The sequence below is a fragment of the Theropithecus gelada genome, chromosome 10, assembly GCF_003255815.1.
Source record: "Theropithecus gelada isolate Dixy chromosome 10, Tgel_1.0, whole genome shotgun sequence".
In the NCBI taxonomy this organism is placed as follows: Eukaryota; Metazoa; Chordata; class Mammalia; order Primates; family Cercopithecidae; genus Theropithecus; species Theropithecus gelada.
In genome coordinates, this window is record NC_037678.1 from 32,112,523 (window position 1) to 32,130,615 (window position 18,093).

Here is an 18,093-nt window from a genome sequence, read left to right on the forward strand (position 1 = left end):
TCAACATCGTGAAACATAAAACAACATTATAAAATGCCAGGAACATATGTCCCAGCGCACTTGTGATGAATCAAACAAAAATAGCAAATAAAGTGCCTCGGGGAAGGCTGGCCTGTCAGGCCTGTCCTGTTGATGGAGAGGACTGGGGTGGAGGGGGAAGGGCCCAGCCCTGGAGCCCAGTGACTCATCCCCAAAGGCCCCAGTCCCCACCACCCAGGCCACAGGCTCCGGTTTCTCTGGGTGCCTGCAAGCTGCCACGGCAGCAAGATGAAACCGCACCGAAGGCTTCCAGCTACCATGGCCCGGCAGGCTTCAGAGCCCCTGCATTCTTCCAGGCCACCCCAGAGCCACAGCCACCTGCCACAGCAGACCCCCAAAGCAGGCTTGCTCGATGAAAACCCCTTTCCTCCAGGGTGAGTGCCTGAGGCTGGAAGAAGCTGGAAGAGGATAGGTGTCAGAATGTGGTGGGGGGTGAGGGGCTGGGGGCTCTCGCCTGGGAGACAACCTGGGCAGTCCAGGAAGACAAGGTGTAGGGTGGTTGGGGGCTGGGGGTGGAAGCAGAGGTCGGAGACCCCTGGGAGAAACCTTTCTGGGTCGAGTGAGATTCAAGTCACTGCAAGGTGGGGACAGCACAGAGGCACCTTCGGGGCCCTGGTACTTTCAGGGATAAGCAGCTGTGTGCTGGAGTGGGGCCGGCCCTCAGCTGACCTCAGCAGGGGAGCGGGTGGCACGACGGTGGTGACCCAGTTGGTGCTGGGCACCCCTGCAGCATGGCTGGGGTGGGGCTGGGGGCTTCTGGGCCACAGGGCTTCTTGCCCTCAGAACAAGGCAGCCAAGGGCCTTCCCCTCACTGCTGTGACATGTGGTGGCAGAGACCAGAGGCACCTAAGCCCAGTCACCCCAAGGCTGCCAAAGACTAGGCACCCCCGTTGCTGGGGCTGCTCCCAACGTGTCCCTTCCTGCTACACACAGCCACCGCTCAGGGCCCCTGGAAAGGAGAGACCCTGGCGCCCTGTTCACAAGGCCTCCGCCCAGAGCGTGGAGTGAGGTCGCGGAGTCGCCACTGTCCTCAGCTGCACTGCTCCCAGGCCTCACCTCAACATGCTCCTGCCCGTGGCGAGCCACTGCCTCCTCCTCGGACAGCCCCACACAGCCATACTCCAGCGGGGTGAAGACGGTCGTGGGAACCTGAAAGCAGATCTGGAGTCAGGGAGGGCCCTTGGGCCCCGAAAATCGAAGGTCCCCATTGCATGTGACGCAAAGAGCAGTGATCACAGACCAGGCCCAGATGTGCCTGGAGCAGGCTGCAAGTACAGCAGGCGACCCACCTGCCCGCGCCTGCGCCACACTCTCAGAACGGAGCCCCATACACATGCTTGCACACACACGTGTGCACAACACCCCCGCATAAGCGCGCACACACGCATGCCCACATCTACATGCAGACACACAGCGCACAAAAACCCCTCACCCCAGAAGAGCTAGCCTCGAACTCGGCCTCTCCCGGGCTGCACGTGGCGTCCGCTAGATAGAACTCACATTGTCATAGTCCATCAGGTCTGAGGACCCGCCGAAGAGCCGCTGCACCAGGAGCCTCCCAGCCATGATAGCCGTGGGTGTCAGCTCAGGCCGCCCCTTGGGGAAGGCACAGCGGGGCCACGTCAGCACCATGTCCGGGGTTATATGCAGCCCCCATGCCACCACCCTTTGCCCCCCGAGTGGGCATCTCCCTTTAGAAAATCCCCAACACTGGCACCGAGTACGGTGACATAAAGCCTCCCCCTGGAGCTCGTCCCCCTGCGGGGCATCCCAGGGACCTAGGTAGGTTACTCATTCTCCTGCTTGCTGCCCTCCACCCTGCCCTGGGAAAGGAGTCCGCTGCCGATGAGGCTGGCCGTGCCACCCTCACATGCTCAAGCCTTCTCTGCAAAGCCCTTCTGCACGTTGCTGACCTCAGAGGGCTGCCCGATGACCCGGCTCAAAAGAGCCCCTGCTACCGTTTGCATTCACTGGAATCCCCGGCTGAAAAGGGACCCCAAAGCGTTCCACACACTCCTGACGTGCAGCTCGACTTGCACGTCACAGTCCACAACAAATTCCAAATCAGAACGTCGCTGTGCTGGAGAGCCCTCCGTCCCAGGGTGTCCCCGGCCTTGGGGGTTCCAGCACCGTCCTCTGGGATGGGCTGCCAATCACCTTGGCAGCAGGAAATGCAGATGTTGTTTGGCATTCCAGAAATGCATAGAGATCCGTGGAGATAAACTCAGAGCGCAGCCTGCGCATTCCAGCAGGCCTGACTAACTGCGGAAACGTCCCGGCCCGGTGGCGGCGCACAGCGCACAACATCTCATTAAACAATAGCCCCCGCCCCGCCCACAGGCTCTTCCCAGCCGCTCAAGGGACCACTGGTTGGGTGTTAACTCTTTGGACTGTTCAGAATGACCTTTCTGACTGAGTGGATTTAATGTTTAAATAAAGAATGCCTTTGTGTGTGCCATGCATTTCTGGCAAAACAGTTTGAAATTTTACAGTTTCCAACACAGGAGCCTGGGAGCTACACACTTGCAGAGGGAAAACTCAGATTCCCAGACAGAAGGGAGGCTTCCCGCTGTGCACAGAGATGCACGTGGCACTGTCTCAGGGTGCAGTGCTCACAGGATGCAACAGACCATGCAATCAGAGACCACTGCACCTACATGGTCCAAGGCAGAGGCTGCGCTTGCAGAAATCACACTGAGCAGCTGAACCATCCAGCTAAGCAAGCTGGGGCTGCAGGGTGGCCGAGGCATGTGGAGTCACGTGCTCTGTCCACACAATCGGGACAGCTAGATGGGCCCTACAGGACCCTGCTGGGTCCGCCTGGAGCCTCAGAGTGTGACCTTATTTGGAAATAAGTTCTTTGCAGATATAATTAAAGTAAGGATGGAGATGAAGTCATCCGGGATTAGGGTGGACCCTAAATCCAATGACAGAGAAACTGTAAGAGGCAAATCAGGGCCCAGAGACACACCCAGGAGACTGTCACGTGATGATGAGGCAGAGAGAGGAGTGATACAGCCACAACCCGAGGGACGCTGGAGGTGTCCTACCCCAGAGGCTTCTGAGGGAGCCTGGCCCAGCTGACACTTTTTGAGATGGAGTCTCGCTGCCACCCAGGCTGGAGTGCAATGGCACGATCTTGGCTCATGGTAACCTCCACCTTCCTCCTCCCGAGTTCAAATGATTCTCCTGCCTCAGCCTCCCGGGTAGCTGGGATTACAGATACGTGCCACCATGCCTGGCTAATTTTTGTATTTTTTTAGTAGAGACAGTTTCACCACGTTGGCTAGGCTGGTCTTGAACTCCTGACCTCAAGTAATACGCCTGCCTTGGCGTCCCAAAGTGCTGGGATTATAAGCATGAAACACCGCACCCAGTCCCAGCTGACACTTTGATTTCAGACTACTGCCCCCAAACGTGAGAGAATCCACGTCTGCTGTTCTGGGCCACCTGTGTGTGGTGATTTAGTTGTGCAGCCCCAGGACGCTGACACCAACAGGTCTCGCTACAAAGAAGCTCTTAGGGACACTCCAGAGCCACTCTCAGCAGCAGGCACTGGACACATGCAGGACAGGCAGAGCACTCCTGAGGCTGCCGGGGTGCAGCATCCCAAGACTGACCACCCAGGTCCCTTACTGGGGCCATGGGTAAGGAGGGCTCCAGAGCCCCCACCCAGGAAAGACTGGCGCTGATCTTCACAGCAGCAGCTGAGAGCAAAGGACCTGTCCCGGTGTGACACCCAGAGAGGCAAGCCAGAGGATACGAAGGTGGGGAGGGCGGGGCCAGGTGGGCCCAAACTGGACCTGCCTCAACCCTGTGGGGACAGGATGGCCCCAAGGCCATGTCCAGTGGTGGCATTTCTTTTTTTTTTTTTTTTTTTTTTTGAGACAGAGTCTTGCTCTGTCGCCCAGGCTGGGGTGCAGTGGCCGGATCTCAGCTCACTGCAAGCTCCGCCTCCCGGGTTTAGACCATTCTCCTGCCTCAGCCTCCCGAGTAGCTGGGACTACAGGCGCCTGCCACCTCGCCCGGCTAGTTTTTTGTATTTTTTAGTAGAGACGGGGTTTCACCGTGTTAGCCAGGATGGTCTCGATCTCCTGACCTCGTGATCCGCCCGTCTCGGCCTCCCAAAGTGCTGGGATTACAGGCTTGAGCCACCGCGCCCGGCCCAGTGGTGGCATTTCTAAGCCTATGCCTCCAGCCTACCTGCCGGGGGTTGGGGCCTGCGTGCAGAACTGACCCATGCCCAGTTCCCAGCAGGCGCCCGCTGCTGGTGCTTGCAGCTGTCTTTAGGCCGTCCACACTCCCGCCACAGAAAGGAAAGGAAAGGCAGAGAGCTGAGGCCCAAGTCCAGGTTGCCCCAGAACTCCAGACAGGCTGGCCCTGGGGTTTGACCCAGAGCCTCTGTGACCAGAGAAAGTGTTGTTTCTCTCCCACAGGACAGAAGCAGCCGGAGCCCAGCGAGCAGGGGTGGTGGGGCAGGCAGGGGCAGGGGCCTGGTCCCAGGACGCATGCCGTACCTCCACCACGTCACCAATGGCGTAGATGTGGGGCACAGAGGTGCCTTCCCGGGAGTCCACCAGGATCTTCTGAGTGTCGGGGCTAGTATCTACCCCAGCCTTCTCCAAATTCAGACTTCTGGTGTCTGGTACTCGACCTGAAGGAAATAGAGAGGGGGCTGAAAGGTCATCTTCAGTGGCTTTGACCTAGAGCTGTTGTATTTAAACTATTTCTCAGAATGTCCACTTACAGACTGGGTACGGTGGCTCATGCCTGTAATCCCAGCACTGTGGGAGGACGAGGTGGGCGGATCACCTGAGGTCAGGAGTTCGAGACCAGCCTGGTCAACATGATGAAACCCTGTCTCAGCCGGGCGCGATGGCTCACGTCTATAATCCCAACACTTTGGGAGGCTGAGGCAAGTGGATCACCTGAGGTCTGGAGTTCAAAACCAGCCCGGCCAACATAGTGAAACCCCATCTCTACTAAAAATACAAAATTACCTAGGCATAGTGGTGCACACCTATAGTCCCAGCTACTCGGGAGACTGAATCGCTTCAACCCAGGAGGCGGAGGCTGCAGCGAGCTGAGATTGCACCATTGCGCTCCAGCCTGGGCGACAAGAGCAAAACTCTGTCTCAAAACAAACAAACAAACAAACAAAAACAGAAAAGAAAAGAAACCCTGCCTCTACTAAAAATACAAAAATTAGCTGGGTGTGGTGGTGCGCACCTGTAGTTCCAGCTACTTGGGAGGGTGAGGCATAGGAATCACTTGAACCCGGGAGGTGGAGGTTGCAGTGAGCCAAGATCACACCACTGCACTCCAGCCTGGGTGAGAGAGTGAGACTCTGTCTCAAGAAAAAAGAATGTCCACTTAGAACCGGCCAAAAGTGAAGCACCAGCAGCGCAGAGGGGCTCCTGGCCTCTGCAGGAGGTGGCAGGCAGGTCTGAAACAGACGCTGGTCAGATGACAGCTGGCACAGGAGACAAGGCGGGGTGCCACCCGCAGAGACCAGTCGGCCTTAGACTGGTTCCTGGCATGCAGGAAAGGAAGAGGCACTTGCCAATCCTGGGGCTCCCTGACATCAAAGAGTGCTAAGTGTGGGATTCCAGAACCTTCCACATGCCCAGGCCTCAGGCCCTGCTGCAGGGCCACCAGCACAGTGCCAATGGCTCTGGTACCGACTTCATCCGGAGAAACCAGCCCTTTGTGGGGAGCTGCTGGCACCTGGCCTGCCTGGCCACCCTGCATCTGTCTGCAGCACTGCAGCCTGATACCATCAGGCAGTGAGACCAAGAGTCCAGAGGGGCCTCCTTCGAGGACACCTGCAGGCTCCCGATGGCCTCCTCCCTATGTGGACAGGCTGAAGAGGAGCCGGCCACACCCTGGACTGTACCCCAACAATGCTCAAGTCCTGGGGTCTGGCCCTCTGCCCAGGTAGGGCCTGAAGGTCTCTCCCCATTAGGGGAAAGGAAGCCCCCCCAACCCACTAGCAGAGGGCCAAGTGAGCAGAGCTAGCAGCTGGGTCTCCCACCTGCTCTGTGCTGCAGCCCCCCGTGGCTGCCTGGCACACAGCCCCAGCCTAGAGACCTCAGTTCGGAGGGGAGCTGAGCTAAGGGGCAGCGTCCTAACTACACCATGCCCATTCTAGGGGGCAGCTGGCTCAGCTGATCCTGCTCTTGGGTGCAAAGGTCAAGAGGGGCAGGGGATGGCCAGTCCAGGGGGTCAGCACAGCTGCCCCCTGCCAGTCTCCACATAGCCTGGGGCCCGGAGAGAGGGCACCGCATAGGCCTCTTCACAGCCCAAGGGCCAGCAGAGGTCCCTTCCTCCCCTAACTCAGATGGGTGTGGCTTTGCCAGGCCGGCGGGTGGCCACAGCAGCTTTTCCCTCCCAATCCCAGCTGCTCTCGGCTCCCAGGGGCTCAGGATGATCCTCCGATGGCAAAGGCGGTTTGGCGTCAAAGGCATAGGACCCCTGCTCATTGTGGCTGCGACAAACCAGCTGCTGGCCGGCATGCGGGTGGCGCCCACCTAAGCATCTGGAAGCTGAAGCTCCCGTGAAAGGGAACCCTTAAGTCTCCAGCTGCCGTCCTGGGGCGGGAGTCAAAACATATAAACTTGGCTAAGCCGGCTTGCGGGAGGCTGGCTCCAGCCTCTGTGCTCTGCTCAGCCGCAGGAATTGGGTGCCGGGAGGGCTGGCACCGGCTGGGGATCAGCCCAGACACAGGGGATGCCAGCCCACATCAGAGGAAGGAGCTGGGCCCCATGGGCAGGGCTGGGGCACGAAGGAGGGGCCGAGGTCCCTGCAGGCAGGGGGCTCACGCCCAGCCCTCTGGTCCCTCCCCAACCTGGTGTCCAGCCCACCAGACCCAGTACTTCCTGGTGCCTGTGGGAATAGAACATCTGACACTGCACCCACACTCTCCTCTGCATGCTTGCCTGGCTGGTCCCAGAAAGCCAAGGCACTCATCATGTTCCTTATGATAACTATGGCAACTATAGACCTTGCAGGTGCTGACCAAACCCTGTCCCCAGGTCTGAAGGAAATAAAGATAAATTTAAAAGTAGTCACAAGAGATAAAAGAGGCATGGAATTAGGTGGCCCATCCAAAGCCGGGACTCTTCTGCACATGCTGTGTGGATCCCTCTGGGAAGTTGGTGGGAATGTGATGGAGCCACTAATGTGAAAAGCATGACAACAGGACAGGCTGGATGGCCAGGGAAGAGAGGGCTGCGTGGCACAGACACACCTGGCCCTGCAGGGACTCCATAGCCCATCAGGGAAGAACAGCAAAGGAAGAGTGAGTGGCCTGTGGCAGGTAGCAGGCTCAGCCCTGAGGAGGGCAGCCAAGGGCACAGTGGGGTTAGAAGCTGGGCCGGTGGGACATGGCTGGGAGTGGGTGCAGGGAAGAGGCCCGTTCCACTTGGGTGGGGCCACGTCCCCAGCTGTGGCCAGCCCTGATGGCAGGACACCAAGCCCTGAGCCCCACTATGGGTCTTGCAAGCAAAGGACTGGGCAGTGGCCAGAGAAGGGCCAGATATCCCTGCTGGTGCTGGACAGCCAGTCAGGTGTCCTAGGCCCCACTGGCTCAGGCCTGGAGCCCTGCAGGAGGGTGAACGACTCGTGCCAAGGTGGGGACCCAGTGGGGCCCGAATGGTGTGAGCAGCAGGATGCAGGCGGCTGTGCCCAGTCAGCTCCCCACCATTTCCCTCCTATGCCAGGATAAAGGCGCACCACTCAGGCCATTTGGGGAAAGAAGGGCGCCTGCACCAGTGTCTTTCGCCCCTGCATGTTGTGCTCTGAGCTTTCCCAGCTGTGCCTGCGGCCCACTGCAGGCCTCCCCATGGAGGGGCTCTGTGCTCCCTGCGGCTCCGTCCTCGCAGCCTTGGCTCTTGAGCGCCCAGTGCAGTGTTTGCCAAGTGCTGCTGAATGGCCCCTCCTGAGGTAGGACATTTGGTGGCTCTCGAGTCTCTGATTCCTAGACACCACCAGGATGGAGACCTGGGGCACCAGCTTGCCATGTGTCAGCTGAGTTCCTGGGGCAGATCCTCAGAAGAAGGGCAGCCAGCTGAGTGGGGGCTTCCGGGCACAGGACAATCCTTAGACTCTGTTCCTTCCTGGGGCAGGTGGCGCACAGCGCTCTCTGTCATGCTGCTTTAATTTGCACTTCTTTGATGACTAGTAAGATGAAGTAATTTTTGGCCACGTGTTTATGAACCGTATTTCCTCTTTTCTAAATTGCCAGTTTCTGCCTTTTCTCATGCATTTATAGGCATCTTCACCATGTTCCTGCTTTGTAAGAGCTTATTACGTAATGGATACATAAAACTCTGTCATATTTTCTGCAAACAAGGGCATTAAAATTCCAGGTACAGCTCTTCAGACTACACTCATGAGCAGTCGTGGGCCACAGGATTTGTGGGCAGAGGAAGGGCGCCAGCTCTGTATTCCTTGTGCATGTGAAGCACGAGGGCTCATGGGCCTGCACGCTGTGGACTTACCCGGGAGGCACAGCTACATCAAGGGCACCTTGAAGGACATCCCCTTGCTGAGATGGTCTCCAGGATCCACACCAGTTTAAGCGGCAGACAGAGCTGTCCATCACCACCAAGGGCCTCCACATGGGCCAGTTTGTTTGTGTACTGTAGCAAGAGGGCCCAGCTGGGCGTCGGCAGTGTCCTCCCTGCAGGCACCACACCTGTACCATCAAGTGCTGCCTGGAGGAGAGGCTGGGACCAGGACTTATTGACCCGGGCCTTTGAGAACTACACCGCAGTCACCTCCCCTAGCCTGGAAACCAGGAAGACTCACATGAAGCTGCCCTCCAAGAGGATCATCTCAGCCAACAGAGCTGTGGTCGGCATGGGAGACAGAGGTGGCCGAACTGACCAGCCATCCTGAAGGCAGGCCATGCCCACTACATATAAGGCAAAGAGGAGCTGCTGACCGTGGTGCAGAGTATGGCCACAAGCCCCAAGGAACGTCCCTTCAGAGATGGCAACCACTGGCACGCTGGCAAACCTGCCACTGCAGAGATGCCTCTGCTGGTAGCAAACTGGGTCTCGTTGCTGCCCACTGGGCTTGGTTCAGACTTGGGGCTGACGGGCCCAACAGAGTTTGTCCTTCTGCCAAAAAAATAGTAATTCCAGGTACAAATGGACGTTCTCACTTCCTATGTGTATGTGTGGCTGGCCCACAACACTGACACTCAGGAAGCACTGGGCTGAGCACCTCTGCAGCCCGGAGCTGCCTCCAGCCCCAGGCCCAGCAGTGCAGCACCCCTGACGCAGGACAGCCCATCTCCACATGTGGCCCTGGGAGTGCTAGGAGCAGCCGGGCAGGGCAGCCCTCCTCTGATCACAGTGAGAGCCTCACCAGCTGCTGTCAATGGCCCGGGAGATGGAGGGCAGCCACCACGCTTGCCCAGCCAGCCTGGCCCCAAGGAGGGACCAGAGAAGGCTGAAGCCCAAAAACCACCCAGACAGTCACCATGGATCACTCCCACCTATTCTGATGGACACAGGGACAAGGGAACGGCCAGTCGCATGCAGTATTACGCACCTCTCTCATCTGTGATGGGAAGAACAGGCATGCCCTCTGATTTCACGCCCGCCTGGGACACATGTTCCCAACAGAGAAGAGCAGGGAGGCGGTGCCCCAGGTGAGAGGTAAGTGCCAGCGGGAGTACAGCAGGGTGAGTCAGTGGCTGTGATCCAGACAGAGGTAGCCGGGGCCAAGCACTGCGCCTGAGGACGAGGGTGTGGGAGTGGGAAGCTCCAGGGCCGGTGGGCGATGCGAGGCGGGCAGGGCTTCACACATAGGCCCTGTGGGCCACCTGGCAACTGTCTCACGAGGGATGTGGCCCCCAGAGCCAGCCACTCTCACAGGGCCTGGCCTGCCACTTGCCCCAACGAGGCACCTTGGAACCAGGCACAGAGAAGAGTATATATGCCTTTGGAAATGGAGTTAGATCCTTGAAGCTTATTTTTCTAAAATACTTATCTTCTTCTTTTTTTTTTTTTTTTCCAGAATCACCCCTTCTCAATGAGCCCTAGGCCCCTACCCACAGCTCTGAGCCCAGGAAGGGGATGCACCTGCCCTACTGGCCTCGGGTCCCCTCGAGATGCCATGTTAGTTGAATAAATGAGTGAGCCCCGGGGCCTCAATGGGACCTGACTGGCCACTCGCTGTGACTGCCAGCAGCCACCAGGGACCCCCAGACTGTCCCGGGGTGTCTTATACCCAGGGAGGCTCCTCGGGGGGGATGGGGGTGAGCTTCCCCACAGGCAGCATAAGGGCCTTTCCTACTTGAGCTGCCTGCGTGCATTATGATGTGTGAGACCCCACAGTCAGCCTTGGAGTATGGCGCAGCCTCCAGCTCAGGCCCAGAGGACCCCCAGGAAGGAGCGTGCTCTATGGTGAGTAGTCATTATTGCTTTAACAGTTATTATTAGACCGGGCGCAGTGGCTCACGCTTGTAATCCCAGCACTTTGGGAGGCCGAGGTGGGTGGATCATGACATCAGGGCTTCGATACCAGCCTGGCTAACACAGTGAAACCCCGTCTCTACTAAAAATACAAAAATTAGCTGGATGTGGTGGTGGTTGCCTGTAATCCCAGCTACTTGGGAGGCTGAGGCAGGAGAATCGCTTGAACCCAGGAGGCAGAGGTTGCAGTGAGCCGAGATCACGCCCTAGGACTCCAGCCTGGGCAACAGAGCTAGACACTGTCTCAAAAACAAACAAATAAAAAGCAATTATTATTATTATATTATTAATTATTTGAAAAGAGGTTTTACTCTGTTGCTCAGGCTGGTCTTGAACTCCTGGACTCAAATGATCCTCCCACCTTGGCATTCCAAAGTGTTGGGATTACAGGCATGAGCCACCTCACTCAGCCCTTTAACGATTGTTAACATAATTGCAATTGTAACAGGTTGGCTGCCCTGGGACACCTGCAGACATTAGAGGGTGCATGGTAATATGTATAAATGGTGCCGACCTATCTCTAGAAGACTTTTCACCATGTTGTTCTTTTTTTTTTTTTTTTTTTGAGACGGAGTCTTGCTCTGTAGCCCAGGCTGGAGTGCAGTGGCCGGATCTCAGCTCACTGCAAGCTCTGCCTCCCGGGTCCACGCCATTCTCCTGCCTCAGCCTCCGGAGTAGCTGGGACTACAGGCGCCCGCCACCATGCCCGGCTAGTTTTTTTTTTTGTTGTTGTATTTTTCAGTAGAGACGGGGTTTCACCGTGTTAGCCAGGATGGTCTCGATCTCCTGATCTCGTGATCCACCTGTCTCGGCCTCCCAAAGTGCTGGGATTACAGGCTTGAGCCACCGCGCCCGGCCTGTTCTTTTTTTTTTAATTGGTTTCCACTCAGTTCTAACCATAAGTACTGAATATGACATGGTAACAAGACCCAGCTCGACATCCATGTATGCAGGTGCTGGCTGGCCTGTCAGATGGCTGTGGGCTCTGGACACGGGTGTGAACTGGCCCTCAAGCCAAGCATGGGGCACCAGGCTGGTGGGTAAGCACAGGGCGCTGCTTCCTGCTACTCTGGCCTGGCCTCTGTGAGGTGTTAGCACCACCATGAGCTAGGGCTGAGCCAACAGTGCTGTCTCAGGAGCAGCAGTGCACGCCCAGGGCCACATGGTGTGGAGGGGAAGGCCGCAGCCACCGCTCATAGGAAGAGCTCCACGAATGTTCATCTTGGCTCCACTTCAAAAAATACCAAACTCACATGCAGACAGATTTGGGTCTCTCTTGATGTAATTAATTACAAACTAAATTTACACTAAAATAAAAAGGTGTTAGACTATCGAAGAGGGGTCTCAGATCCGTATCACCTGCCCAGGGATGGCCACTCCACCCTGAGAGCACGGAGGCGTGGGTGCCAGGGTCACGGCTGGGCCCATCCCCACCGGGAAGAGCATAGCCACAAACTTGGTTTCACGCAGCTGCAGCAAGGCACATCCCTGAGAGCAGTCCTGATGGGCCCACCGCAGGCCCCCTGCCCGGGCAACATCCACACCCACTGCGGCCCCTAAGCCCCGGCTCCGCCCACACCAGCACGGAGGGCATCCAGGAGGAGCCGCCCCTTCCCTCTCACCAGGCTCAGGATGCTCCCATCCATCCCCAACCTAGGGGGCTTGGTTCTTGCTTTCTGCCCTTTCTTGCTGCCTGGCACTCAACAGAGGGACATTCCGCAGGGACTTGTGTAGCTGAGTCTGCGGTGTACGGGAGCCATCAGCCAAGCACAGCTGAGCAAAGACGGCTGCCTGCCACGTACACGCCAGCAAGCAGTGCCTGGGTGGAGACAGGAGCCCCGGGCTGCAGCCCACCCAGGCAACAGCTCCCCTCCTGGGCACCGCCAGCCCCCATCATCATCTCCTGGGCACCCCAGTCTCTCCGGCTGTGGTCCAGGCACACGTGCCACGTGGGGCAGACTATACACAGGCAGCTTGTGCGGGTGGCCTCTGTGCGGTACCAGGAGGAAGCCGGGAAGCCAAGCTCCCACACTCCATGCATGCTGTGTTTCAGGCTCTGATGCTGATTTACACACAGGTGGACATCTCTGAGTTATCTAAGAGAAAGCCCAAAGAGGAAATGGCTTCAGTGGCCAGGGTAAGATCCAGACGGATTCCTTCCCTGGGTTTCGTCTCACCTGCCATACCACAAGGCCCCCGGGCAGACCCAGGGCCACCCTCCCTGGCACTCAGGCACAACAGCTGCCTGGCTGTGGGATCCCCAGGCTCAGCGAGTCCCCTCCTGTGTCTGCTGGCTCTTCTGGCCGTGGGCAGGACTCCCGTGGTGCAGGGAGGGATACGCCAGAGCCTTCAGCATCTTACCCTCAAGAGAGGGACAGAGTAACCGTCCAGAGGGGCTGGGGATGTCAAAGGGGCACATGACGATCTCAACTTCCAGTTTCTCAGGGCTGCAGTCCAGAGGCAGTCTGTCCTTTCTTTAAAACCAAATCTAAGCTCAACTAGCACTTAGAAGCTTCTGCACTAGGAGGCATTTGCTCAGGACGCCCCAGCCCCACCCTGCTCCCCTAGACAGCCAGGGATTCAGGCCACAACTGGTTAACTCAGTGGGCGAATTCGAGCCCGCAGCGGTGCTGGCTGACTGTCTTCACTCAGCGCTGTAATCGGCACATCTGCAGACAGGAAATCCTCCTCCCTGAAGTTCCCAGTCTATTATCTGAGACACCTGGTGTGGGCGGGTGATTCAGAGACAAACAATGAGCGGGGCCCCCTGCACAGCAATTAACTGCTTTAACTGCTAATATGTTTAATCCACCACGTGGAGATCAAGGTTGCATGGAGGAAGGGGCTCGGGTCCTCCTCGGCTTCCAGACTGCAGGGCCCACTTCGTGATGCCAATGTCCATGGTCCTCGCCAGCTGCGGTCAGGCGCCAGGCACACAGGCAATGGGCAGGGCCAGTACTCAGCCCCTCGCGGGAGCTCTGTGCAGCACCTGGGCTCCTTGTGTGTGTGTGTGCGCTGGGCATGGGGGCATCCCTGCTTCCTGTCAGAGCCCAGCTTGTGCGGACGTAGTGCACACCCGGGACAGGAAGCGGAGTCGGAGATGTTGGCACTGCCAGCTGTGCCGCCCCTAGGGCGCTTTATTCTAACCTCCCAGAGTGGATCATCCTTTATTGCAAGTAGAAATAAAGCTTGGTTAAAGGCTTATCGTACAAACCGGCAGAAAACGCTTGCAGTTGCTGACCTGGGAAGTGGCTCCTGAATGTTTACAAAACCTGGCTCTGAGCAGCAGCAAAGTCAGCACATGCCCGAGCGGCCCCCAGCAGGCGTGCAGAAGCCGCGCCGCCCTCGGGAAGCAGGGTCAGAGGCCAAGGACTGCGAAAAGCTTCCACCCCCAGCATCAATCACGCCAGGCAGACTGTCTGGGGGATGCTCATTTTGCAAATACAAAAAAATAAAACAGACTCCTAGCAAGGGAGGATGGGCGTGCAGGCCATGGCAGCTCTGCTGGGTAGGGAGGGGACTTGCTTGTTGCCTGCCAGGCTGACGCCTGGGCTTTCCAGGGACACAGCCCCTGGCCCATTGGTCTGCTACATCCCTGTGGGCTCAGTCGAGGGCTGCCCCTCAGCTCAACGGCAAGAGCTCCCTTATGCCATGGGTGAACGGAGATGTCAGCAGACAGAGGAGGAGGGCTAGGGCGCAGGGGGAGGGAGAAACTCGCCACCTCCCCTTTAGAGTGGAGTTTATTTGGGAATGATAGTAGGAGGACAAATTTTGAAAGAAAAATAAAGTGGAGTTTATGATGAGAACCATCAGTACACTTCAGAGTCCAAAATGTTACCTAATCCTTCAAAGTGTTTATCATAACAAATTTACTTAAAATCTGCTTTTACAATGTGACTGAGAGCATTGCTCTTGCTGACTGATCACCTCTGGGCCGAGAGCCCTGCATGCACTTGGGCGTCTCAGGTCCTCCCCAGCTGTCACCTCTGGCTGTGCCCACTGCACAAAAGTGAAGGCTCAGCCGCTTCAGGCTGGTTTCCTTGCTCGTTTCCCATTCCGAGTGACTGCTGCAGAAGTGCATCACCCTGTGACACAGCTTGTGCCTGCGGGAGCCCTCCCCTAGGGGACACTGACACCTGGCCAGCCCCACGTGAGCCCGGTGAGCTGATGGAGGTGGAGCCGGGGATCTGAGAGGGACCCTAGCTCTGACGTTGGGCTTTCGCAGGGGACAACATACCAGGCTCAGCACGGAAAGGCCTCGGAGAACTAACAACACTGAGTAGGTTGCTTCCGCCTTCAACATGCAAGTTGACAGGGCAACTGGGAAAACTAGGAGCCTAAACTAGATGGCCAGGCACCGAGGCGGATAGGATGTCTGAGCAGGCACGCTGTGTGTGCCGCCACCCACCCTGATGAGGACCCGCAGCCCTCCTTGGGGTGGCCCATCTGCAACGGCCTCCACGCCCAGCTTTGTAGCAGGCCTGGGACAGGGCAGTGTCTGGGTGATCCCTGTTGGCTCCAGCTGCCCCTCACCAGTCCCCTCGGACAGCCCCGGCCCAGGTCTGGGCACAGGTATCCCCTGGCTGTGTCCATACTCCCTACACCTGCTCGGCCTCTGCCCCATGCAAAACCGGACCCACACCTGACAGAGAGGAAGACGGTGAGACCAGACTGTGCCCAGCAAGTGGCAGCCAGCCCACACCTGGCCGGGAAATGCCCAGGCCTCTGCCCAGCACTGGAAGGGTGATGTCTTTGGAAGCCTTCGAAATGTGACTTCTGGAAAGGCCTGCAAGATGCCACTCCGGGCATGTGATGACTTGCCAGGCCCAAAGGGACCCACTGGGAAATACTGAAAGCCACGAGAAGGCTGGGCAGAACTTTAAAATGCCTGCATCATTTTTATGTGCTGAAAACAGACACCTTGTGCACACCCATGTTCACAGCAGCATGATCCACAACAGCCAAAAGACAGAAGCAGCCTAGGTATCCACTGACAGATGATGGACACACACACAACTCAGCCTTACAGGAAAGAAATGCTGGCACGCGCTACACAAATGCTAACTCTAACAGATGCTACGACATGGACTCGCCCTGGAAAACACTTTGCTAAGAGAAATGAGCCAGTCACAAAAGGACAAACACTGCCTGATTCTACTTACATGAAATCCCTTGAGGAGTCAGATCCACGGAGACAGACAGCGAAGGGTGAGTGCCAGGGGCCGCAGGGAGTGAGTGTTTAAGGGGGACAGAGCTCAGTTTGGAGATAATGGAAAAGTTCCAGAGATGGATGGTCATGCTGGTTGTACGATATGAATGTACTTAGCACCACTGAACTATATACTTTAAAATGCTTAAGATGATGAATTTGATGTTATGTGTATGTCACCACAAGTTTTAAAACTTTCAAATCTATATCATTTTTACGTTAAAAACAACAAACTAGCTTGGCTGGGCATAGTAGCTCAAACCTGTAATCCCAGCACTTAGAAGGCTGAGATGGGAAGATTGATTGAGCCTGGGAGGTGCAGGCTGCAGTGAGCTATGATCACACCACTGCACTCCTCCTAGGCAATAGAGACAGACCCTGTTTCACACACAAAAAAGAAAAAAACCTAGTTGGAAAGCCTGAAGCAGCAAAATATTTAATATGCTAAAGAAAAACTACACACTGGCCAGGTGCGGTGGCTCACACCTGTAATCTCAGCACTTTGGGAGGCCGAGGCAGGTGGATCACGAGCTCAGGAGACCGAGACCATCCTGGCCTACATGGTGAAACCCCGTCTCTACTAAAAATACAAAAATTAGCCGGGCATGGTGGTGCCTGTAGCCCCAGCTACTCAGGAGGCTGAGGCAGGAGAATCGCTTGAATCCGGGAGGTGGAGGTTGCCACTGCACTCCAGCCTGGGCAACAGAGTGAGACTCCATCTCAAAAACATAACAAAACAAAACAAAACAAATCAAGACTTAAACCTGGAAGGTGACATGTAGGATTTATGTGCTGAAACCTTAATAAGCAATTGATCAAGGGCCAGGGAAGGTGAGGACGACTGCCTACTCGCTCCTCTTTTTTCTTTTGAGACGAAGTCTCACTCTGTCTCCCAGGCTGGAGTGCAGTGGCACAATCTCGGCTCACTGCAAGCCCCGCCTCCCGGGTTCACACCATTCTCCTGCCTCAGCCTCCCAAGTAGCTGGGACTACAGGCGCCCGCCACCACGCCCGGCTAATTTTTTGTATTTTTAAGTAGAGACAGGGTTTCACCGTGTTAGCCAGGATGGTCTCGATCTCCTGACCTTGTGATCCGCCCACCTCGGCCTCCCAAAGTGCTGGGATTACAGGCATGAGCCACCGCGCCCGGCCCTAGCCGCTCCTTGATGAGGACACCTGGCTGATGCCATCTTGGTATCTTCTCTGGTTTTTCTAGCATGTCCCACAGTGGTGGGGAGACATGCAGAGATGCGAGGTGCTGGGGATGGCAAGATGGGCATAGCCTAGTGTGGGTGCTGCCCCACAGGCCTTCACTGTTGCTCTCGAGGTGTACTGGGGAGCGGCCAACCCGCCTGGCAGCCAGCAGGCTGGGGGAGCCCTGGGAGGTGACAGGAAGTGGGGCAAAGATTCTCCATGCACCTTGGGGAGACCGGAGACAGAGTGTGTGGCTCGATGCACCCTTACCTATGGCCCACAGGACGGTGTCGAAGGTGCCTGTGTCCTCCTTGCCAGTGGTGCAGTCCTCCCAGGTGACCTGCAGGTGGCCATCAGGGAGCCTCCTGACTCGGGAGGGGGCACAGCCCCTCAGGAACCGGGTGCCATGAGATGCCATGTGCTCTATGACCATGGAGGACATTTGCTGCAAAACACAAGAAGACAGGCCATGAAGACCAGGTGGCCATGGGAGAGAGGCCCTGGCCTGCCCTGCTCTCAAAGGCCTCAGTGAGGGGCTGAGAGGGGTCTGTGTGGAAGACGGGGTGGACACCCAGCCCCTGCTCTACGTCCTCTTGTTCTCTGTGGAGTGTCTGGCCCCTGTCCAGGCTCCAAGTCCTCAACCCTGGGCCCTATGGTCAGGACTCACTCAGTCTGTGGGCTCCTCTCTAGATGCTAATTAACTAAGTCTTCATCAGCCAGATACAGCCACACCTGTAATCCCAACCCTTTGGGAGGCTGAGGTGGGAGAATCCCTCAAGCTCAGGAGTTTGAGGCTGCAGTGAACTGTGATCACACCACTGCACCCCAGCCTGGGAGACAGAGTGAGACCCTATCTCTAAAAGAAAAAATAAACAAGGCTGGGCGCAGTGGCTCACGCCTATAATCCCAGCACTTTGGGAGGCTGAGGCAGGTGGATCACAAGGTCAGGAGATGAGACCATCCTGGCCAACACAGTGAAACTCTGTCTCTACTAAAAAACACAAAAAAATTAGCCGGGAGTGGTGGTGGGCACCTGTAGTCCCACCTAACTGGGAGGCTGAGTTAGGAGAATGGCATGAACCCAGGAGGCGGAGCTTGCAGTGAGCCGAGACTGCACCACTGCACTCCAGTCTGGGTGACAGAGTGAGACTCTGTCTCAAAAAAA

The 18,093-nt window shown here is 57.0% G+C and overlaps 1 protein-coding gene across 4 annotated transcripts in view; it reads right to left on the bottom strand.

Annotated features, from left to right (window-relative positions):
• Positions 1–18,093, bottom strand: part of TXNRD2 (thioredoxin reductase 2) — a 68,061-nt gene that overhangs the window by 3,527 nt on the left and 46,441 nt on the right. For all 4 annotated transcript variants that reach the window (XM_025400536.1, XM_025400535.1, XM_025400533.1 and 1 more), the window contains 4 exons: positions 17,199–17,373; positions 4,557–4,693; positions 1,540–1,635; positions 1,096–1,188 (listed from right to left, as the gene is read on the bottom strand). In XM_025400536.1, coding sequence (XP_025256321.1) covers positions 1,096–1,188; positions 1,540–1,635; positions 4,557–4,693; positions 17,199–17,373 — 501 coding nt within the window. The remainder of the gene's footprint in view (positions 1–1,095; positions 1,189–1,539; positions 1,636–4,556; positions 4,694–17,198; positions 17,374–18,093) is intronic.